The following is a 24,511-nucleotide window of genomic DNA, read 5'->3' on the forward strand; positions in this document are numbered from 1 at the left end:
GAAAAGTTTGTGTCAAATGTTATCAAACAGTGTTTCTTCCAGAGATTGTAGCCAATGGATTATACTCTCAGCCAATATTGCAAGTTATTTTTACTCTCTGCATAGGACATTACATTACTATGAAATAAACACAAGTGACCATGCTCAACTTACATTACTCTTCCTTCTTCTCTGACTTTTGAACTATGAAAATGAAATGTGCATATGGCATTTTTTCCAGGGGTACCCTTTCAGGGAGTTTGTCAGCTGCAAGTCGTTTTAGTTGATTTCATTTTGATGACTTACATGCTTGTATTGATGAGGACAAAACAATACCCAGTCCCCAAGCAGAGGAAATTGCTGACTCTGCTGGTAATCAAATCCAGGCCCCTTAAATGGCATTCAGCCACACTGACCACTAAACTATGAAGGGTGGAGTGAACTATGAAATGCAGTTAAATAAGTTCATAATTGAAGTATCAAAAATTTCAGTTATATGCTTAAAATAATTAGACATCACTTTTGATTATAGATCTTCAGTTATTAATTTACAAGTTATGTCCACAAAGCAAGTTCCATTTGGTTATATAAAACAAACATGCACAGACACAGAAAAAATATTTATTGTAAAATATCTACAACTGTTAAACTACTTTTTTACATAGCTTCTAAAATTCTGTAGGCCTTCTTCATAGAAGGTTGCCACCTGTGTATTCAACCATGTGGTAACATATTCTTTTAGCTTGTCATTATCATTGAAGTGTTGACCACCAAGGACAGATTTTAGGTGTAAGAAGAGAGCTAGGAGCAAGGTCTGGGCTGTACAGAGGATGATCAAATGCATCCCAGTGAAATTCCCATAAGAGCTGTGAGGTGGGGGAAAAAACAACACCTTTTGACAGTAATCCTTGGCACAATTTCGTGATGGTCTCTCCGTAACCATGTGCATTGATTTCTTACCATGGGGCCAATCAATCAATCAGCAAAATGCCTTTTCTGTCCCAAAAAACGGTGCACATGACTTTCAGAGGTGTCAAGATTTGCTTAGGCTTAACCTTTGTTGGGGATGAAGTGTGCCTCCATTCCGTTGATTGCTGTTTTGTTTCAGGGGTGACTTAAATTACCCAAGATGACTAAAAAAGAAAACCATCGATTTCTTCACTCTAGTGTGTCAAAAACTGAAGTACAATGCCCATCCGTTGTTTTTTGTGTTGTTCAGCAAGAAATTTGGGTACCCAACATGAGCAAAGTTTCTGAAATTTCAGTTTTTCAGTAACAATTTCATGAATTAGTGATAGTGAGATTTGCAGCACTTTCATAGCAAGGGCACTAAGTGTAAACTTATGGTTGTGCTTAATCTTCTCTTCAATTGTGTGAACCAGTTAATCAGTAACCACAGATGGGCGTTCACTCCATTCTTCATCGTGAACTTGATCACGTCCTTCATTGAACAGTCTGACCCATCTTCTAACCATAGAATCACTCATAGCATTTTGTCCATAAACCTCACAGATTTGCCAATGAATTTCCTTTGGTTTAACTTTCTTTGCATTTAGAAACTGAATCGCAGATCTGATTTCACACGCGACGGCATTTTCAATTATGGCTGACATTATAAAGAAGCACTACAAAGCACATGTCGGCAGAAGCAATTTGAAAATGGCTTGCATGTCTTCTCATTGAGGCAGAGTAACTGCCGTGCATGCTCGGAACTGCGATCGTAGCGCTGCCACAGATAGAAATAGAAACGGAACTTACTATGTGGACTACCCTCGTATTATTCAGTGTGGTCATTTAAAGATACAGAAGGGATGAAATTATCATGACTATACTTTTGAAAATATATTTCTGATTTATCTGAAACAACTCTGTATCTTAGGAGTAATTCTACTTTTTTAATAAAAATAAGGAAATGTGATTCTTGGATTATCTTAGAAGAGAATAATTTACAATAAGCACTGTAACTACACACACCTCAAGTGAAGGGTCATTACCACAGTAGCACCAGCAATGCCTGAATGATAAATTCTGATTTAGACACTGTAGTTAGGTCACTATTCCCATTTAATTCTGTTTTTTGATGTGGCCAGTATTCATTTTTATAGTTTTAAATGAATGAAATGGTAGTTACATCCCAAAAATAACATTGTGGTGTACATACAGAAGGGAAGAAGCAGGGTTAATAGCACTGGGGGGAGATTAAAATATTGCTTTGGATACAGCTTATACAAAATGCCAGTTTTTAAATTTTTCATAAAACAGTTTTTAAACTAAATATAGCATCACCTGGTTCCTTTAGAGGCTGTGAGGAAGTACATGAACAATGAGTATTATACAACTTTCTTAACAATGGTACAGTTTTAAGAAAATCTGCACATGAAAGAAATATTTTGTGTACATCATGTTCCTAGCCAAGCATGTTACTCATATTCACTATCCATCAGAACTGCTAAAAACAGTTAAAGTTCAGCACACAGATTATTCCTCGCTGATAAGCTTGGCAATATTTACAGTTAACAGTGACTAAAATAGCTTTTTATGGATTTAAAATTTTTATTCAGTCATAGTCAGAGGAACAATACAATTCGTTTCTACATCTTATGTTCTCAAAGTCTCACACTATTTACTGACAAAAGAAGTAAAATTATGCATCTTTGCACAGTATAGTTAACACCATAATCTTGAATTACAATGGAAATACATTTTTTTCAAGTCTCTGTTCCTTTTTACCTACATTTTAGCCCAAGAAATATTTTATACTTAAGCTAAAGCTAATGACTGACTGTAGAAATATCTAGTAGGTGTTACACAAAATATATAACAGGAAAAACAAAGAGTCGTTAAGATGAAAAGTTCTCCTCATGCAGATCTTGTCAGAGTAGGTCTGCCTATCACATTTATGATGGATTTACTAATAACCTCATTTGTTTTACTTTTAGCCATCTGAGGTCCTATTAGTATTAAATTTTTAAAAATGAAAAAGTGATTTTTGATGAACAATCAATATTAGTCTGCAGAGAAAGTAATATTTCAATAATTTACTTGAATTTGCAAGAAGAGCGCCAAACTTCTGCCTGATACATAATACCCACAGTTAACAAATGTTACAGTACAGATTATAAACCAATACATAATAATAATCTTTCACACAAATAAGATATAAGTAATGTCATTATGTTGAGTCACAATTAGAAAAATATGGCGTAAGAGCAAAAATAAAAGAATTAGAAACTATCAAAGCAAGTTCATATCCCCCCCCTTCACCTTTCAATAGGCAATTACATTTTAAAATCAAAGGTTTACTGTCAGTCATGAATCACAGCAGTTTGACAGCCTCCAGATATCATGGCTTTCCAAAGTTGCTAAGGCTGCATATGATATGATGTGTTATTTCTTCATTAGTTTTCATTTGACAATGAATCATTCTTTGATGTCAAATGTGATTGTCTATATGACACACACACACACACACACACACACACACACACACACTTAATAGGGAGCATGTCCACTGTTTTCACATGGATAACAGCAGTGAGGTGACACATAATGGCATGTAAGCAGTGAGGTCTTGGTAGGTCACTGTAGGGAGCTGGCAATACACCTGCACACCCAAGGCACTCGATTTCCATAAATTCCAGGGTGAGGGGGGGGGGGGGGGGCGATGAGCTCTGATGCCACGTTCAATCGCATCGCAACTGTGTTCAATCTGGTTCAGATCTGGCTAATTGAGGTGGCCAGCACATCAATTGGAACTCACCACTGTGTTCCTTGAACCATTCGGTCATACTCATGGCCCTGTGATATCACATTATCTTGATGAAAAATGCAACTGCTGTCGGTAAACATGATTGTCATGAAGGGGTACATGTGGTCTGCAACCAATGTACGATACTCCTTATCCATCATGGCCTAGCGTAAGCTTCACTGGACCCGTGAGTGTCTACTTGAATGTTCCCCAAAGCATAAGGGAGCCACTGCCAGCTTGTCTCCATTCCAAGTGAAGGTGTGAAGGAGATCTTCCACTGGAAGATGACGGATTTGCACCCACACATTGGCATGATGATGATGGCATCGAGATTCAATGCTCTGCCACCGCACCAATGTACAGTGCCAATGGTCACTTGCTCTTTTCAATTGTAGTTGTTGATGTTGTGGTGTTAACATTGGCATATGCGTGGGTTATTGGGTGCAGAGGCCCATCACTACGAGTGTTCAGTGCACTGTGTGTTCAGACATACTTGTACTCTGCCTAGTATTGAAGACTGAGGATTGTTTTGCTGCAGTTTACTGCCTGTTCTATTTTACCAGTCTGCTCAGCTTACAACGTCCGACATCTGTTATGAGTGGCGGTCCCTCAACCCCATGACATTTGGATGTGGTATCACCATGTGTTGAAGGCAATCACCACAGCACTTCTCAAATACCCGACAAGTTGTGGAGTTTCCGATATGCTCATGCTGAGCCTCGGGCCATTACCATCTGCCCTCAGTCAAACTCAGACTGCGCACCTTCCCCATTCTACACACACACACACACACACACACACACACACACACACACACACACACGTGTGTAGCAGTCATTCCTCACAAGGTGACACTGCTATTGGACAGGTTTATATTGATAGTAGGTTGGTGACCATAATGTTCTGTGCATGTCAACCAGTAACTTGCAATATCTCTGTAACACATGGTCAAATTACATTATCATGGCAAGTCCCAACTATTTAAAAAAATTATATTATTTCTGACAAAAATCACTTACACAGAACAGACAGAATGAAAGAAGTTAACTTGATTTCTTTATCATCACAGTAATTTCTTTTGTATGGTTGATATGGATATTGTGAAAATTTTAGCTAATGTTTAAAAAAATGAGACCTTACTAACTGATACCCATATGAAATGAAACAGAAAATCCATTTTTAAATATCCTTATCAGGGTAAAACTCCTTATTTACCTTTTAAAATGAAATGCCTTAGTCTGAATGGAAATCTCTAAATAATAACAAAGACTTGCTGGAGGCCCATTATGCACACAGTAACTAGTACAAAATTGATACTAAAAACCAGTCATATCTGTAAATCACTTACACATAGCAGATCTGATATTCATTTACATGGCAGTACTGGCCAGAAACCAAATTCTTGTAACAACTTCCAGACTTATATTTGTACTGTTCATTTGCAGACGAACCACATTATGATTACAACAAAGTAATTTGGCACTCATAAGTGGCTGGAAGTAACTTGTCACTAAAAAAAGGAAAATAAAAAAAGCAGTCCTGCCTGAGTACAGGAGATACAACTTTACATTTAAGAGCCCTGGAGTAAATTATAATAGATACCCAGTTGGCAGACACTGAGGAATGACTGCAAATGGAAAAACAAAATCATCCTGAAAGCAATCATACAAGTTTTACCTAAGTGTTAATGAGGAACAGATGATGAAGAATCAGTATAAGAGGAAGAAGGTGGTGAGATAAACAGAATACCAAAGATATGGTTGAAATTTTTCTTTCATATTAGAGCAAAAGTGAGAATACGGGGGAACAATCAATGTCCTTGAAAGAAAAATGACTTATGTATTTCAGTTTCTTCATGGTTACTGATCTGTCAGATGACAACATTTTATTTCTCTGTCTCCTGAACCCTATTTTTCTTGAAATAATTTTAACAAAAAGGAATAATAGTCTAGTAGTGCCATGACATTTAAATAAACCATCATTGTGGAGAATTAAGAGAGCTCAAAACACTGCTCCACATAGTATATACACATTCTTTGACTTTTAGAACAAAGCTTTGATTTCACAGATAGAGGAGGAAAAATGACAGTTGTGTTACAAGTAAACAAAGTTGTCATGACAACATCTGTTTTTACATCTGCAAATATTTGTTGTTGACAGTGATTTAGGACATTATACAGATCCAAACACACACAAAACACGACTACTTTCCCTCCTCCCCTACCCCCCCCCCCCCCCCCCCCCACACACACACACATGAAAGCCAAACATTAATCACATATTTCAACAAAAGCCATATGCACACAAATTGCAAATATTTTAAATAATTATGAAAGATATTTTATATATAATTTTGATGAACAAAAAAACTGTAAGCAGATAGCTTAACATTATAACGAAATATTAAGAATGAAATGAATATTAGAGTGAAGGAATAAAGAAGCTTACATTTATAGGATGCTTATGACTGTTTAACATTAAATACATATATCATTACAATTTTTACATTTATTACTTCAGAACCCAGATCTCCAGAAGGAAATCTATGTAAACCTTGTAGTAGGGCACATTTCTGTTTTCCTGATGAACACTACTCTCACAAGTTGAAACTTTCTTCAGCATTGGTAGGTTCAACACCTCTGGTACTTCTATATCTTCAAGCTTGATTTTTGATGGATTGAAAGGAAATCTTACTGGGAACATGAATTTTGTGTCCATCAGCAATGTGGCCTGCAAGAGCAACAAGGATATGCAAATAGTGATGAATAAAATACACAACATGAACCAGTGTACTTCCATAGCAAAACACAGATGATGTGACTTACCGAATGAAAGTGCTGGCAGGTCGATAGACACACAAACAAACACAAACATACACATGAAATTCAAGCTTTTGCAACAAACTGTTGCCTCATCAGGAAAGAGGGAAGGAGAGGGAAAGACAAAAGGATGTGAGTGTTGAGGGAGAGGGTAAGGAGTCATTCCAATCCCGGGAGCGGAAAGACTTACCTTAGGGGGGAAAGAAGGGGTACACACACACACACACACACACACACACACACACACACACAATGTGTACGTGCGGATGGATATGTGTGTGTGGGTGTGTGTGTGTGGGGGGGCGCGCGCGCGAGTGTATACCCCTTCTTTGTCCCTAAGGTAAGTCTTTCCGCTCCTGGGATTGGAATGACTCCTTACCCTCTCCCTTAAAACCCACATCCTTTTGTCTGTCCCTCTCCTTACCTCTTTCCTAATGAGGCAACAGTTTGTTGCGAAAGCTTGAATTTCATGTGTATGTTTGTGTGTCTGTCGACGTGCCAGCACTTTCGTTCGGTTAGTCACATCATCTGTGTTTTTAGATATATTTTTCCCACGTGGAATATTTCCCTCTATTATATATATAAACTTCTGGAGGGGAGATGGTGTATTCCTTTACCACAATGAGCAGTTATGGGTACCAGGAAATGCCCACAGCATGCAGCACCATATTGCACAACATCAGTTCACAGCTAACATGTGGGTGGGTTTGGTCAGTGAGTGCTTCATTGAGCAGTACCTTTTACCATCCCACTTATTATCAGACTTTTCTGGAACAGGTTCTTCCCAGTTTGCTTGAAAATGCTACAGTAAATGTGACGCACAGCATGTGGTTCCAGCATAATGGGGTGCATGCTCATTTTGGATTGGCTATTCATAGGTGTTTGAATAAGTCATTACTGCATTAAGTGATTGGGCATGGTGGACCAGGTCACTGGATTTATTGAGTCTTGGTTTCTTTCTGTGAGAGCCATGAAATCTCTCATGTATCGTAAGCTTGTGTAGTCTGAAATGGATCTCGTCACAAGAATTTTCTTTGCAGGTGTTGCAATCAAAGAAACTCCTGGTGTGTTTGACCATGTCTGGCAATCAATGCATACTTTGATTTCATCATTGTTGAATGCTAAAATTATACTTTTATACTTGATGCTTGCCAATCAAATGAAATAATGTGGAAACGAACTCATCAGTCAGCATGTTAATGATTTCATGAATGTATTCAGAAAGAGTATTGCCCTGGGGGTCCTGAATAAACACAAAACATCTATGGCTTTTTGTAATATAAATATGTTATAATCACTAAATAGCACTTAACAGGAAAAACTGTACATTAACTCCTCACATTGGTGAAGAGCCTTCACACTTTTTTTTAACATATTTGTTAAATCTTCTCAAAACATACCCAACTGAAGTTTAACTGCTTGAGTTTTAGTACTCCTATAGCTACATGTCAACTTTTGCAGCCGGTCCTTAAAATATGATAATCACAATTTGTTTGCCCTGTATTTTTTACTCATTTGTTAAAATACTATGATAGTACAAACTCACTGTTAAATTATCATATCTGTGCTTGTTTGTAATGTACCACTCTACACATCACTTCTGTAGCTTGGTAAGACAGTTTATATTTCTTATGAACTACTAGTGAATGCAACTCCCACAAACATTTGTATTTATTAGGACCATGTGGAAGGCCCAGGCAAAGCTTTGGCCTAGTTGTACACCATGGAGGTGTACGTGAATAGTCCTCAAGTATAGGTGGTAAAGGCAAGGACTCCACTTCAGACAGAAGAGATCGGATGCAAACTGCGCTTGTAAGCCCTGACCTGGGCTTCCAATGTGGGAATGAACCCCTGTGCATGCCTAACCTTCAATGGAGGGACTCCGGCCTCCACCAGGAAGCTGGTCACTGGACTCATGCTAAAAGCTCCTGTTGCTAGTTGAATGCCACGATGGTGTACTGGGTCGAGTAAATGCAATGCTGAGGGCACCGGTGTACCATAAATGAGACTCCCATATTCAAGGCAGGATTGAGCAAGGTCTCTGTAGAGCTGCAGCAGCATAGATCGATCTGCATCCCAGTTGGTGTTCCTCAGGCAGCAGAAGGCATTCAGGTGCTGCCAGCACTTCCATTTCAGCTGATGAAGATGAGGAAGCCACGTCAGTCGGGCATCAAAAACCAGTCTTGAGAATCTATACGTATCCACTACAGTGAGTGGATCATCATTAAGTTAAAAGATCTGGATGAATGGTACGACACTGACAGAAGTGCAAGACGCACGACTTCACAGCTGAAAACTGGAAACACTGGGCTACAGCCCATGACTGCACCTTGTGGATGGCTCCCTGTAGGTGCCGCTTGTAACACCAGTACTGGAGGAGGTCATCTGCATACAGAGAAGGTGAGACCAACACCCGGCAGCTGCTGCTAAGACAGTTAATAGCCACTAAAAATAGAGATACACTCAATACAGAGCCGTGCGGGATCCCATTCTCCTGGATGTGGGGGAACTATGGGAGGTGCCAACTTGGACACGGAAAGTACTGAACAATAGGAAATTTAGGATAAAAATCTGGAGCGGGCCCTGGAGACCTCACTCATATAATGCGGCAAGGATATGATGTCACCAGGTCGTGTTGTAAGCTTTTCATTAATCAAAAAATTAGGTAACCAGATGTTGGTTTCTGGAAAAGGCTGTTCAGATTACAGACTTGAGGGAAACAGGTTATCAGTGGAAGAGTGACCCTGGTGGAAATCGCCCTGGCATGGAGCCAGTAGGCCACGTCACTCCAGAACCTAACACAAACGCTGACTTACCATACATTCTAACAGCTTACAAAGAACGTTGGTGAGGCTGATGGGCCGATACCTATCCATATCAAGCGGGATTTTACTGGATTTGAGCACTGGAATGATGGTGCTCTCCCACCATTGCGATGGAAAGATGCTATCGCACCAGATCTGGTTGAAGATGACAAGGAGATGTAGCTTGTAGTCAGACAAGAGATGTTTGATCATGTGACTGCAGATCTGATCTCACCCAGGAACTGTGTCAGGGCAACGCGCAAGGACGCAGAGGAGCTCCGACTTTGTAAATGGTGCATTATAAGGTTCATGGTGACATTGAGTGAACGAGAGGGCTTTCCTTTCCATCTGCTGTTTGAGGGTGCAAAATGCTGGGGGATAATTCTCCGACATGGAGGTTGGGGCATAATGCTCAGCAAAGTGCTCGGAAATTGCGTTTGTGTCAGTAGGTAACATGCCATTGATGTTAATGCCAGTAACACCTGTCATGGTCTGGTACCCACAAACACATCTGATCTTCATTCAGATTTGGGAAGGTGATATGTGGCACCGAACGGTCGAGACACACCTCTCCCAACACTCCTGTTTCCATCTTTTTATAAGGTGGCAAACTGTTTTAAAAGCTATTAGGTGCTCTAGGGAAGGGTGCTGCTTATGTCGCTGTACAGCTCGCCGACACTCTTTAATGGCCTCAGCAATTTCTGATGACCACCAAGGTATTGACTTTCACTGGGGGGAACCCTAAAGAACAAGGGATTGTTTTTTTCGCCACAGGAATGATCATTATAGTGACCTGCTCAACTACTATTGATGGCACCTTGTGGGGGAGATTGAGTGGTGACAGCAGAAGTGAAAGCTTCCCAGTCTGCCTTGTTTAAAGCCCATCTTGTTGGACGTCCAGGAAGATGGGAAATTGGTCACTACCACACAAGTCGTCGTGGGCTCTCCAGTGGACAGGTGGGACAAGTCCTGGGCTGCAGAAGGATAAATCAATGATCGAATAAGTGCCATGAGCCACACTGAAATGTGTGGTGGCCCCAGTATTTAAGAGGCAGAGGTCGAGTTGAAACAGGAAAGTTTCGACATCTCTACCTCGGCCAGTAAGCACAGTGCCACCCCACTAGGGGATATGGCCATTCTAATCTCCCAAAAGTAGGAAAGGTTTAGGAAGTTGATGAATCAGTGCAGCCAATGTGTTCAGGGGTACTGCACCATCTGGAAGAAGATATATATTGCAGACAGTTATTTCCTGTGTAGTTCTTTTCCTGACAGCCACGGCTTCAAGAAGGGTTTGAAGGGGCTCAGGTTCACTGCATATTGAGTTCAGGACATAGACACAAACTCTACCTGACACACTATAATAGGCAGTGCAGAAAGCAGGTGTAAAGCTTAACAGTTGCCGTAGCTCAGCCAGGTGGTAGAAGAAACCACAGCAATTCCACTGGAGGATGACGATATTGTGAGGTTGGAAAGGCATGAAGCATGCAATGAGGCAGGTTACGCCTCAGGATCACCTGCTGCCACCGATTGAGTATTTGTATCCATTCCTATTGTGGATGACGTGTCAGTGAGATCCAGGTCCTTAAGGGATAGCGAGATATCCACCTCAACTGCAGGTGCATAATTGGTCTCTGGAGGGTCCTTTTTCTTAGCAAACTTGTTTGTTTGCTTGCCCTCTTGCTTCTCTTTATGGGCTGGCTGGGAGTACTTCTCTGAAGTAGTTTCAGGCACAGAGGAAGACCGAGACGCTCTTCGTCAAGCAGCTTTTGGCTCCTTTAGACACTGGTGTGTGTGTCCCCCCCGTGTCATTAGTAGAGACCTTGAGAGAGAGGGTACCAAAGGACCCCTTCTGCATGAGAGGAGCTGGAGGAGGCTGTTGCTTCTCTGGCTGGAGAGAGGGGACTGATGTCCCCTGCATTTGGGGGGCCTTGCTCCCGAAGTAGGTACTATGGGAGAAACGAAAGGAGATCTTCCCCCTACCACCAAGGGGGCAGATGTATTCTGGTGGCCTGGAGGGCACCTGTTCGTGGCGCACAGTGTGTGGTATGGCTGGTACTTGTGATGGCAATTGTAATGTAGCAGCAGCACATGTGGACATCAACCAAATGGGGTGTTATCGATCAAATTTACATTTAGCCTCTTAGTAAGTCAACCAGTCCAAGGTCTTGTATTTCATGATTTTTAGCTCCTTTTGGAGTACTGTGCAGTCTGGTGAGCAGGGGGAGTGCTGCTCTCCACAGTTGATACACGTGGTAGGGAGTGTCTGGATGCAGTGGATGTCTGCAGTCTTGTCATGTGGCGGTGGAAATGCAGTGCCTGAATTTCCAGCATTAAATCGCTGCATAGGGGGAGAGATGTATGGTTTATCATCACAGTGGTAAACCATCACCTTGACCTTTTCAGGCAATGAATCACCCTCAAAGGCCAAGATGAAGGCACCAGTAGCAACCCTGTTGTCTTTGGGTCCCCTGTAAACGCACTAGATGAAATGAACACCCCGCCAATCTAGATTGCCACGTAGCTCATCATCAGACTGCAAGAATAGATCGGAATGGAAAATAATCTGCTGGACCATGTTGAGGCTTTCACGGGGAGTGATGGAAACAGGAATATCATGCAGCTGGTCACAAGCGAGTAACGCCCAGGATTGGGCTGGGGTGCTGTCTGAATCAAGACTGCACCACTGCTCATCTTGCACAGTGCTGTCACTTCCCCAGGCTTATCCTCAAGATGTTCAACAAAAAATTGAAGCTTCATAGGTAGAAAGGAGTCCCCGTCTATTCTGCTACAGACTAAATACCGAGGTGAATATGGCTCTCTTCTTTCTGTAGCCCACTGTTCCTCGCATGGTGTAGTGAGGGAGGGAAACAATTTAGTGTCATATCTGTCAGTATTCTACTTGATCTTGCCCTTCACAGAGATTGCTGGTGGCATATGGTCACCAGCCTGAGATGGCGTAGTCAACTTCATTGCAGGTCATCTGCCCTGATGCCACCCTCTCCGATCAGGGGCTCTCCCCACAGGTGACACCCAGCCACAGCAAAGGCCACCTGGCATGATGACCATTGCTAGGAGTCCTGATGCTGCAGGAAGACAGGCATCTACTTCTTGGCATACATGGGGAGTTTACAGTTCAGGCATCAGCAGTGCAATCCCTGTGTTGTCAGGGGGCTACTACCAAATGGGTACATGACAGCCCCACTACAATGGAGTGGCTACCATGCTGGATAGTGGGTGCAGAGAAATACAATACTGTCATGGGGGCGAATGAGGACAGGAGACAACAGAAGCAAGTGACATACCCTGTAAAGTGTCCTCGCGCAAATACTTGAGTTGCAGGTGGATATGCAAAGCCATGGCAAGAGGTTCAGGAGATCGAATGTAAGGGCACTATGGACAACTCTTGCACCATGTAAGGTGTCCTTCCCCATATGGCCTGCACTTCTGTAGAATTTGCAAAGTGGCAGGTCAAATCAAAAAATGGGACCTGAACTTAAAGCGTCAAAAAGTGCGAGATTCCTTTTAGTCACCTATTACAACAGGCAGGGATACCTCAGTCCTATTCTAACCCCCGGACCCGCAGGGGGATCTCTGAACAGTCAAAGGGACTGTGTCTGTGATACAATATCCACAGTCAACATCTCTCTTTAGGAGTTCTGGGAACCGGGGTGATGCAAAATGTTTTTTGATGTTTGTATAATCAGAACCAGCCAAGACCAAACCTTGTTAAGACAAGTCTGTGCATTTCATCTGTGGGGTGGAGCAACTCATTGTGAGCTACATATAGTATTGTCAGGAACCAGATTGAAGCATTGTTATGCTAGTAAATGTCTAGGTTCAAATCAGGTGAATCTGGTGGTAAAGACATCAACGTGAGGTAACTGTATTGCCTCCTAGATCACTACAGGATGTTTCCAGGCATGAGACATGGAAAGTTATGTTGGAAGATGCCATCACTGGCAGAAAGAAATCAAGCATGAAGGAATGTAAATGGTCTACAACAGTGTCCATATACTCCATAGCTTTAATGTGTCTGATTATTTCTATACTTCCCACGAAAAACAAGGTGAATGTCCAACAGAGAATAAAACTACTCCAATTGGCCTGCATCCTGGCCTGTATATCCAGACACAATTACTGATCTTGTGTAACAAGAAATGTGAGCCATCTAACTAAGCAAGACATTTACATTGATTCATGGCTTAATCTCTCTGATTCTGTGGCCACTGCAATCACAACTGGCAGTGTCATTGGGTCAACATGTGAACACACAAGGGTTGTCTGTTGTGGGGGCTTATTTTCAATAATGTGCACAAAACTATGCATCCCTTAACACTTCTGCCTGTTCAGCACTGTGTCATCAGATCTACCACTGAGCACTCCCTGTCTGCCTTTACAGAGCTGGCAAGTCTCTGACCTCCACATTCTATGATCAGCCATGGTGATTCAGCATCTCATCACCTACCAGTGCTTTCGCCATCCTTCAACCACCACTTTCTGTAGGTGCTCGTAACAGTTGCATGTTATAGGTGACCTTGGGGTGGACAGTTGGCTATGATGTCAGTATGGGAGACAGTGGGGAGTTCATGGCTGGTGAAGGACGAGGGAGAAGAGACTGTCAAAATTAATGTTTTATTCTGCACTGTTACATTATCACTGTGTCTATACTGGGAGATGGCCTTGCCCCATTCTATGGGTGTCAGCAATGCATGAAAGTGAAGAGTAATCTTGCAGAGGTAGCCAATCCTGCAAATGAGTTACTGCACCCAGTCAGCCTCTGCATGTGGCGCAGAGGCATGTCCACTGCGGTGGTGAGAAACAGCTGCTGTGCATAGGTTGCAATTTGTTGCCTCATTGCCATCATGACAGGAGTTGGGCTGCTGCTGGAGTGAGCCAGGAAGGTCTGCTGCACTGTGGTACTAAATCTGAAGCACAGACTCCATGTCATCTCCTTGTCTGCTATAGCCCTGTGCCCTTGTGGAACTGCTGCTTGAGAAAAACTGCTACAAAATTGATGACACTAATGGGGGAAAAGAATCACAACCCCAAAAAATAATTGTATACTCTATAACTATTCATTTTCACTTTGTTACCTATCATGTTTGGTTGGTTACTTTGTTTAAAGGCAGGAGAAGGGACCAAACTATGAGGTCATCAGTCCCTTGTTCCTAACAACATAATGCCACAAGTGTGAGAATAAAACGGACGAAACATATAACACAAAACAGAAAGAAAGGAAAAGCCACAAGAATGAAGGGAAGGCAATGAACACTAAAAGGAACAAAAGAGGACAAGGAAACAACAGGGACGCTAGAAACAGAAGAGAGTAAAACATGAAAGCAGATTACAGTGGCTAGCCAACCACGAGAAAAAAAGGGAAAGCCAGTCACTCTGCAACACATTAAAACCTCCACCCTAAAAGCACTAGGGTGGAGGACACAAAGGGTCAAAGGACATGTACTAAAACCTAGATAGAAGTATAAAACCCACTCTCACGGATAAAACGTAAAACTAAAGCTGCTGTGGAGGCATTGTTGACAAACACCAAAGTCAGAGTGCTGGGAAAGTTAAAAGTCTGCTGCAGAGTGGCTAAAAGTGGACAGTCCGGCAAGAGGTGGACAATTGTCATTTAGGGGGCCACAGTGACACTGAGGTGGGTCCTCGCAATGGAGTAACCATGCGTTAGCCACATATGGCCAATGCGGAGCCGGCAGAGGACAACTGATTCCCTGCGAGAGGCTTGCGTGGGTGACTTCCACACATTCATAGTGTCCTCAATGACATGCAGTTTGTTGTGCATGCTGTTATCCATTCCGTCTCCCAAAGCCGGAAAAACCTGTGGTGTAAGACAGAACGCAGGTCAGCTTCGGAGATGCCTACCTCCAGAAGCGGTTTCTGCATTGCCTGTTTGGCCAGCCTGTCAGCAAGTTCGTTGCCGGGGATTCTGACGTATCCTGGCGTCCACACTACGACCACGGAACTGCGGGACTGTTCCAGAGGATAGATAGACTCCTGAAAGGACGCTACCAGAGGGTGGCAAGGGTAGCACTGGTCGATAGCTTGTAGGCTGCTCAGTGTGTCAGTTCACAGGAGAAATGACTCGCCACGGCATGAGTGGATGTACTCAAGAGCACGAGATATGGCCATCAGCTCTGAAGTGAAAACACTGCAGTCAACTGGCAAGGAGTGCTGCTTAGCATGTCCTCCATGAACATATGTGAAGCCTACATGACCATCAGCCATTGAGCCATCGGTGTAAACCGCTTCAGAGCCCCGGGACACGTCAAGAATTGAGAGGAAAGTGACAGTCGAGAGCGGCAAGGTTAACGCAGTCCTTAGGGCCATGCAAAAGGTCCAGACGAAGCTGCAGCCAAGGTGTACACCGTGGAGGCATACGTGAACGGACCGCAACTAGAGCTGGTAAAGGGAAGGACTCCAGTTTGGAGAGAAGGGACCGCACGCAAACCACAATCATTAGCCCTGATCTGGGCCGCCGATGCGGGAGATGGACTGCCGCGGGCAGGAAAAGGAGATGGTAATTCGGATGCTCAGGGTAACTATGAGCAGTTGCGCACGTCTGATCTACAGTGGAGGGCACCAGCCTCCACCAGGACACTGGTCACTGGACTCGTACCAAAAGCTCGTGTCGCTAATAAAATCCCACAGTGGTGCACAGGGTGAGTAAATGCAATGTTGAAGGCACTGCTTAACCACAAACCACACTCCCATAGCCAATTCAGGTTTGGACAAGAGCTCTGTAGAGCTGCAGCAGTGTAGAGCAATCTGCACCCAAATTGATGTTGCTCAGGCATCGGAGGGCATTGAGATGCTGCCAGCACTTCTGCTTAAAGCTGACAAAGATGAGGGAGCCAAGTCAATCAAGCGTTGAAAAAAGTCCTAGGAATTGATATGTGTCTACTACAGTGAGTGAATCATCATTAAGGTAAAGTGCGGGTTCAGGATGAACAGTACGACGCCGACAGAAGTGCATGACACACGACTTTGTTGCTGAAAACTGGAAGCCATGGGCTAGAGCCCATGACTGTGCCTTGTGGATGGCTCCCTGTATGCGCCGCTCGGCAACAACAGTACTTTTGCAGCAGTACGAAATGCAGAAGTCGTCTGCAAAAAGAGAAGGTGAGACAGAGGGCTCGACAGCTGCTGCTACACCGTAAATCGCCACTAAAAATAGAGACACACTCAATACAGAGCCCTGAGGGACTCCATTCTCCTGGATATGGATGGAACTGTTGAGAGGCACCAACTTGGACATGGAAAGTACGGAGCGACAGGAAGTTTTGGATAAAAATCAGGAGTGGTCCATGGAGACCCCACTCATACAATGTGGCAAGGATATGATGTCGCCAAGTTGTGTCTTATGCTTTATGTAAGTCAAAAAAGACGGCAATCAGGTGTTGCTGTCTAGAAAAGGCCGTTCAGATGGCAGAATCTATGGACACAAGATTATCAGTGGTAGAGCGACCCTGGCGAAAGCCGCCCTGACATGGAGCCAGCAAGCCATGTGACTCGTGGACCCAGCCCAAACGCCGACATACCAGACATGCCAGCAGCTTACAAAGAACGTTGGTGAGGCTGATGGGCCGATAGCTATCCACATCGAGCGGGTTTTTACCGGTTTTGAGTACCGGAATGATGGTGCTCTTCTGCCATTGCAATGGAAAGATGCCATAGCACCAGAGCTGGTTGAAAATGACGAGAAGATGTCACTTTTCGTCAGATCAGAGATGTTTAATTATCTGGCTGTGGATGTGATCAGGCCCAGGAGCTGTATCAGGGCAATGCACAAGGGCACTGAGGCACTCCCACTCTGTAAATGGGGCATTATAGGATTCACTGCAGCATGTAGTGAATGAGAGAACATTCTCTTCCAGCCGCTGTTTAAGTGTGCGAAAGGCTGCAGGGTAATTCTCCGACGCAAAGCGCAGGGCAAAGTGCAGGGCAAAGCGCTCAGCAATTGCCTTTGCGTCGGTACATAACTCACCATTTATGGTAACACCAGGGACAGCTTTTGGGGCCTGGTACCTGAAAAGACGTTTGATCTTTGCCCAGACTTGCGAAGGTGCCATGTGGCACCCAGTGGTGGAGACTTATCTCTCCCAACACTCCTTCTTCCGTTGTTTGATAAGGTAGTGAACACGGGCACGGAGCCGTTTAAAAGGTATGAGATGCTCCAGGGAGGGGTGCCGCTTATGCTGCTGTAGAACTCGCTGACGCTCCTAAATTGCTTCAGCGACTTCCGGTGACCACCAAGCGACTGCCTTATGCCTCAGGCTGCCTGAAGAGTGAGGGATCGCGTTTTCTGCTGCAGAAACAATTGTGCTAGTCACCTGCTCAACCATCACATCGATGTTACCATGTGGGGGAGCTTCAGTGGTGATGGCAGAGCTGAAAGTTCCCCAGTCCACCTTTTTCAAAGCCCATCTGGGCAGGCGTCCTTGTGCCTGACGCTGGGGCAGTGACAGGAAGATTGGGAAGTGGTCACTATCACACAGGTAGCCATGTGCTATTCAGTGGATAGATAGGAGAAGTCCTGTGGTGCAAATTGATAAATCAATGGCTGAGTAACTACCATGAGCCACACTGAAATGTGTGGCGGCCCCATTATTTAAGAGGCAGATGTCGAATTGCGACAGTAAAGTTTCGACATCTCTGCCTCAGCCAGTAAGCATGGTACCACCCCGCAAGGGGTTATGGACATTAAAATCTGCCAGAAGTAGGAAAGGTTTAGGGAGTTGATCAATTAGTGCAGCTAATACATTCAGGGGCACTGCACCATCCATACATTGCAGACAGTTATTTCCTGCATCGTTGTCATTCTGACAACCACAGCTTCAAGAGGGGTTTGAAGGGGCACATGTTCACTACAGACTGAGTTTAGGACATAAACACAAACTCCACCTGACACACTATTATCGTTGTTATGGTTCCTGTAATATCCCTTATAGCCGCAGAGGGCAGGGGTTCGCATTGCTGGGAACCTGGTTTCGTGGAGTGTAATGCAGATAGCAGGTGTAAAGCTTAACAGTTGCCGTAGCTCAGCCAGGCAGTGGAAAAACAAGCTGTAGTTCGACTTGAGGATGACATCATGGGACTGGGAAGACATGGAACATTCAGTGAGGCAGTTTAAGCCTCATAGTCACCTGCTGCCTCCGATTTATTGCCTGAGCAGTCTATATCCATTGTGTCTGAGGGTCTGGTGAGATCTAGGTCCTCAGCAGACGCCAGAATCTCCACCTCATCATCAGACGCAGAGCTTGTAGGTAGCAGTGGTGTGGGTGCCACTGCAATTTCCTTCGTCTTAGGGGTTTTCTTTTTGGATTTCTCTCGCTGCTCCTTGTGTTTCCTGGCTGGGAGGACTTCACTGGCTCAGTCTCCGGGACTGATGATGAGCGTGAAGCCCTACGACCAGCTGCTTTTGGGCTCTTCAGCCACTGGCGGGCATCATCTTTCCCACTAGAAGAAACCTGGGAAGGGAGTGATCCAAGGGACCCCTTCCTAGCCAGAGAAGCTGAAGAAGACTTATGCTTCTCTGGCTTAGAAGTGGGGACGGACGTTCCCGATGGTTGGTGGAGTGTTGCTCCGAAAGTAGGTGGTGCAGGAGCAACATGGAGGGAAATGCCCTCACCACCAAGGGGGCAGGTGTAGTCTTCTGGCTCTGAGAGGTGACTGGGGTTGGAGGAGCTGATGGTGCCAGAACTGTTGTAGCAGTGGTGTAAGATGATTTCATACACGCAGCATGCAAGCATTCAAATTTTCTCTTAGCCTCAGTGTAGGTCAGTCTGTCCAGGGTCTTGTACTCCATGATTTTCCTTTTTTTCTGGAGAATCCTGCAGTCAGGCGAGCAAGGCGAATGGTGCTCTCCACAGTTGACACAGATGGGAGATGGGGCACACGGAGTATTGGGATGTAATGGGCGTCTGCAATCTCAGCACGTGACGCTGGAAATACAGCGGGAAGACATATGGCCGAACTTCCAGCACTTAAAGCACCACATCGGCGGAGTGATATAGGGCTTTACATCACACCATTAGACCATCACCTTGACCTTCTTGGGCATGGTATCACCGTCAAAGGCCAAGATGAAGGCACCGGTGGCAACCTGATTATCCTTTGGACCCCAGTGGACACGCCGGACGAAATGTACACCTCGCCACTCTAAATTGGCGCGCAGCTCATCGTCGGACTGCACAAGAAGGTCTCTGTGATATGATACCCTGGACCATATGTAAGCTCTTGTGGGGAATGATGGTTGCAGAAACATCCCCCAGCTTGTCACAACCAAGTAACTCCTGTGACTGGACAGAGGATGCGGTTTTGATCAAGACTGACCCAGATCTCATTTTGGACAAGCCCTCCACCTCCACGAACTTGTCCTCTAAATGCTCAACAAAAAAGTGAGGATTCATCGTCATGAAAGATTCCCCATCAGCTCTCGAACATTCAAGGTACTGGGGTGAATAAGATCCGTCGCCATCCTTAGCCTGACGTTCCTCCCATGGTGTGGCCAGGGAGGATAACGATTCTTATTCATAATTCTGTGCGTTGAATTGAGCTTGTGATCGCTTAGAGGCTGCTAGTGTTTCACCACCAGCAAGAGATGATGGACTACTCTTCATCGCTTGTCATTCACCCTGATGCCACCAACTCCGACCAGGGACCCTCCCCACTGGCGCCACCCAGCTGCAGTAAAGGCCACCTGGCAGGATGGCCATTGCTGGGAGACCCGATGCCCCAGGAGGATGGGCATCTACCACTTGGCATATATGGGGAGTTAATGGCACAGGCATCAACAGAGCGGTCCCTGTGTGGTCAGGGGCTACAACCAACAGGGTACATGGCAGCCCCACCATAACGGACTGGCTACCGTGCTGGATTTCAGGTGCCAAGAAGTCAACGCAGACATTGACACTGCGTAGTGCATGGTGGAACACGCACCCAGGAAGGTGTCCTCACCCAAGAGATGGAGAATGGGCAGGACTGCAATGCGACGACAAGAAAGTGGGCTAAAGATCTCAATGCATGATGGACACGATGTACCTTGTAAGACACCCTTCACCAATTGGCTCGCTCTTTGGGAAAATTTTTGAGAATGGAGGTCAAACCGTACAGGGGACCATCACATAAAGGCCGAAATGTGTGAAACTCTTTTTAGTCACTTCGTATGCCAGGCAGGAATACCTCAGACCTATTCTAACCACCATACCTGCAGGGGGGGGGGGGGTTTACATGTTTGTTATCTTGATATGGGTCTTATATTTTGGGAAATACCATTTTGACTATCTGCATAATTTGAAAATGTATCCCAAGCCAAAACTTGTCAATGAGTAAATGAAAGTGAAATTTTCAACCTTGTCTGTTTTTCCATTGTATTGAATATTTGCTTCATTCTTCTGTCCCAGCTCATATTTATGTACATATTGACCTTGCATATTCTGTTGGCATAATCCGCTATGGCTTGTCAATGCCTCCTTGTAACAGTACTCAATCATTCCTGAAAGAACATTGCACAGCTCTGCTTCTTGTACCTCTTGAGAAGCCCCTAGTTTATCAGCTCAAACATTTATGATTTCTTAGTGCCTCTGTATATCCCACAGTAGTTTTCAGTTCTTCCACTTGATGTAATTTTGACACCAACAACAACTGAACATTGGACTAATCACCAATACCTGCTGACATCATTGGGTCCTCAACAAATACCACCACGTCCTCAGATGACCTTCCAGGAAAAGGGGGGGGGGGGGCATGCAGCAGCTGAACTATTATTTGGTCTGGTGCCTGGAGCAATGCCATTTCCTCATCCCTAACTGCAGTTTGCCCCAATTACTGTTTTATCTGCTGACAACTGTACTAACTTTTCTTTCAAAAAATGAACTGCCTTAAGCTCCAAACTGCACCATGCGTGACTGCCATTGCAACACCTTTACTCCTCACCCACACACAATACACAAAGGCAAAGTATAAATATGCAACAGTTCACAACCTGAAAAAATAAATAAATTACAAACTACACCTTATCATTAACACTACACTCCATATACAGCCTTGCAACATGGCCATATTGTAGGACGTAAAGCAAGTTACATATATTCACTCAGCCCACACTGCAGAATTCCCGAGCAGATTACTTTGTGAATATCTAACATGCTCCATACACTGAGCCTTACCATTGTCCTGAAACTCAAACACATTATCCAGTTGCTCTGACCCAAAACAAATAACTTCAAGTTATTGTGATAGTTACTGCTAGATCCCATGTCTGTCACACACAACAAAGATAACCAATAGTTCTCTCATTCCCCCTGCTGTGCTTACACTGTAGGCAGTGGTCCAGACATCGTGCTGCTTGGACAATGCACCATCTGGTGCCTATTTGGAGACGCCACCAATTCTGGTGCCAATTATAGCCAAGCTTGAGATGGAGGGGCTACTACAATGTAAGGATGGCAGACAGCAAATGGTTGAGGCAAGGTAGCAGGCTGGTGAAGGTTCAGAAAGAGGTGGCTGCCAAAATTAATACTTTATTTTGCACTATTACGTTAGCACTGCATCAGTGCAAGGAGGCGACCATGCCCTCACTTCATGGGAAGAGGGCAGGTGGGCAGCAGGATGACAGCAAGCAATTGGCCAGCTGGCTGCAACCCACTCACACACAGCTATGCTGACACCTGCAGTTGGTGCTTGGCATATGACTGTCACAAGAGCCACAAACAACAGGTGTCAGTGGTGAATGAAGGCGAACAGGAATCTTGCAGAGGTAGCCAATGAGTGACCATGCCCAAGTGGCTGCTGCTTGCAGGAACCAATTGCTCCCGGGACAAGAGTCCAGCTGCTGTCCATTGTACAACAATCTATGCAACTACAGTGACATTATTTTTCTGCCATGGAATATGCCTCTCCAGTGTGAAAGAGCAATAGATACAGGGCACAATGAAACCTTTAGGCTGACTCAATGCAATAAATTTTATTACCCAGCTGGAATAGTGCCATCCTTTCTACACAAAAAGGGGTAAAGGCGTGGGGTAGATGGGGGTAGGGCGAGAGAAAGGGGGAGGGGGAGGGTGAGGGCGAGGGCGAGAGAAAGGGGGATGGGGAGGGTGAGGGTGAGGGTGAGGGCGAGAGAAAGGGGGAAGGGGAGGGTGAGGGCGAGAGAAAGAGGGAGGGGGAGGGCGAGAGAAAGGGGGAGGGGGAGAGGAAGGGGGAGAGTTGGGCAGATCATGTAACCATTGTGGGGGCATACCCCTCCTACTCAATAGCTGAAGTACAGGACTAGTTTCTTATGATCTTCCAAGATTCCTGCTGCAACACCTGTGAAGGCAACTTTTTAACTATAGAAGGAGAAACCACTCCGGACCACAGGAGGGCTGCCACTGAAGAGGAGACAGACTTCAAGAATACAGTCTTCAGTGTTACTCAGCAGCAGTTTTTGGTTACATGGATATGCATTTTCAGACTGCTTTTATTTTGCTGATTGCTTTGTTTCATGGTAAATATTTTTTCTTCCCGAAGGCTTATTCTTCCCCTCCCTGCTCCTGTAGAATTCTTACCCATACATATCTATAGGTACTAAGGTGCTGCAAAACTTTTTTTTGTCTTTTGGTAACGATAAACTAGCACTGCAATTTAACAGCTATGGCACTGCAGACACTGTTAGACACCATATCATTCTTTCTAAATGTTGAATATTTATTAGGTACTTACCATCTGCAAAGGGTAAACAGTTAGATGGGATTGAATATGGATATATGGCATTCACAACTAAGTATATTATAAACAAAAAATAGTCTAAACCCATGTAGCTAACAAAATTTCAGCTGTCATCCTTAGGGAATTGATTGGATGTCGTATCATTCAACCATCTTGCTGATCAGTGATATCACACACAAAATACTAGATAGTGAGTAATAGTATAGGTCAGGGAGAAACTGTGGGAGATGTCACTGTCAAAGCTATCGAGGTGGTCAGTCAGGAAATGGAACACTACTCTCAAAGAGCTCTCCAGGACTAATTAATTTTTCATTGGACTACAAAAACATCATACTGCTGAGAGGAATTAAAATGAAGAAGGCTAATTGTGGTACCTTTGTCAGTGTAGAAAATGCAACACATTACATGGTTTATAGAGGTCTAACAATTTCTCTAAAAGGTTCAGTAGTTATGAAACATTGCAAGAGCAGCAATTTGCTCTCATTTCTCCATACCTGTTTCTGAGGTTCACTTCTTTCCAGGAGCTTGGCCTGTATTCTACAAATAAAGCTGACAGGAACACATTCTTCAGATTCATCAATGGTTGTATACAGATTGAGTATTTTGATTATCTGAAAAACATGTGTAGCAGTTAGAACCATACAAAAAAAAAATGCAGTAATAACAACAGCAGAAATATTCATTAAATTAATAGCTGTACTACTACTACTACTACTGCTGCTGCTGCTGCAACATTACATTTGTAAGGATGTCAACTTTCTCCTAACTTCAGTATCTGATACAATGGAGACAGACAAAACTGTTCCTCAAAGAAGAATTTCAGAAGGAAGAATTAATTGTACATACAAATAGTATATAATTCAGAGACAACAGCTGATACTCATCAAGACTTCAAGCACACAAATTTCTGATGAGATTCTGTCTGCAAGTATCATGTCACCATATCTGATATAACAAATGCCAACACATTTGTGTTCTCACACTGACAATGGCAGATATCGTTAGCCATGAAAGCCCCATGTGTTTGTCGCAGGAGGAGACAATTCCATTTACTTATATAGATGGATGCCTGCAGTGCTGTGTATGCCACGAAGTACTTAATTTTGCCAATATGTATACCATACAACATGACTGTACGAAGACATCCTGAAAAGCAATGCCTCTGAATTTTCTACACGAAAACTCTAAGATTCCTAAATAAAACAAATATTCTTAGCAGTCTGTATCTCTATTCTCAGTATAGTAATCCTGGTAACACATTTCTTCCTGAGACGACAATTTCTTGGTACAGTCATTGCAGAATATTTGACCTGCTTGATGGACCCAGAACCTCACCTCCGCTTGCACCTCTTTTTCATTGTCAAAGTAACATATTTGAAGGTGTTCTTTAAGTTTTGGAAAAATGAAAATTTGATTGTGCCAAGTTGGAATTGTAT

General features: G+C 43.9%; 1 protein-coding gene across 1 annotated transcript in view; it reads right to left on the minus strand.

Annotated features, from left to right (window-relative positions):
- Nucleotides 1-6,238: 6,238 nt before the first annotated feature.
- LOC124555909 (unconventional myosin-Vb-like) overlaps nucleotides 6,239-24,511 on the minus strand; it is a 65,179-nt gene continuing 46,906 nt past the window's right edge. The window contains exons 3-4 of the mRNA XM_047129966.1: nucleotides 23,570-23,686; nucleotides 6,239-6,457 (exon numbers count right to left, since the gene is read on the minus strand). Coding sequence (XP_046985922.1) covers nucleotides 6,239-6,457; nucleotides 23,570-23,686 — 336 coding nt within the window. The remainder of the gene's footprint in view (nucleotides 6,458-23,569; nucleotides 23,687-24,511) is intronic.

This window comes from Schistocerca americana, chromosome X (genome assembly GCF_021461395.2).
Source record: "Schistocerca americana isolate TAMUIC-IGC-003095 chromosome X, iqSchAmer2.1, whole genome shotgun sequence".
In the NCBI taxonomy this organism is placed as follows: Eukaryota; Metazoa; Arthropoda; class Insecta; order Orthoptera; family Acrididae; genus Schistocerca; species Schistocerca americana.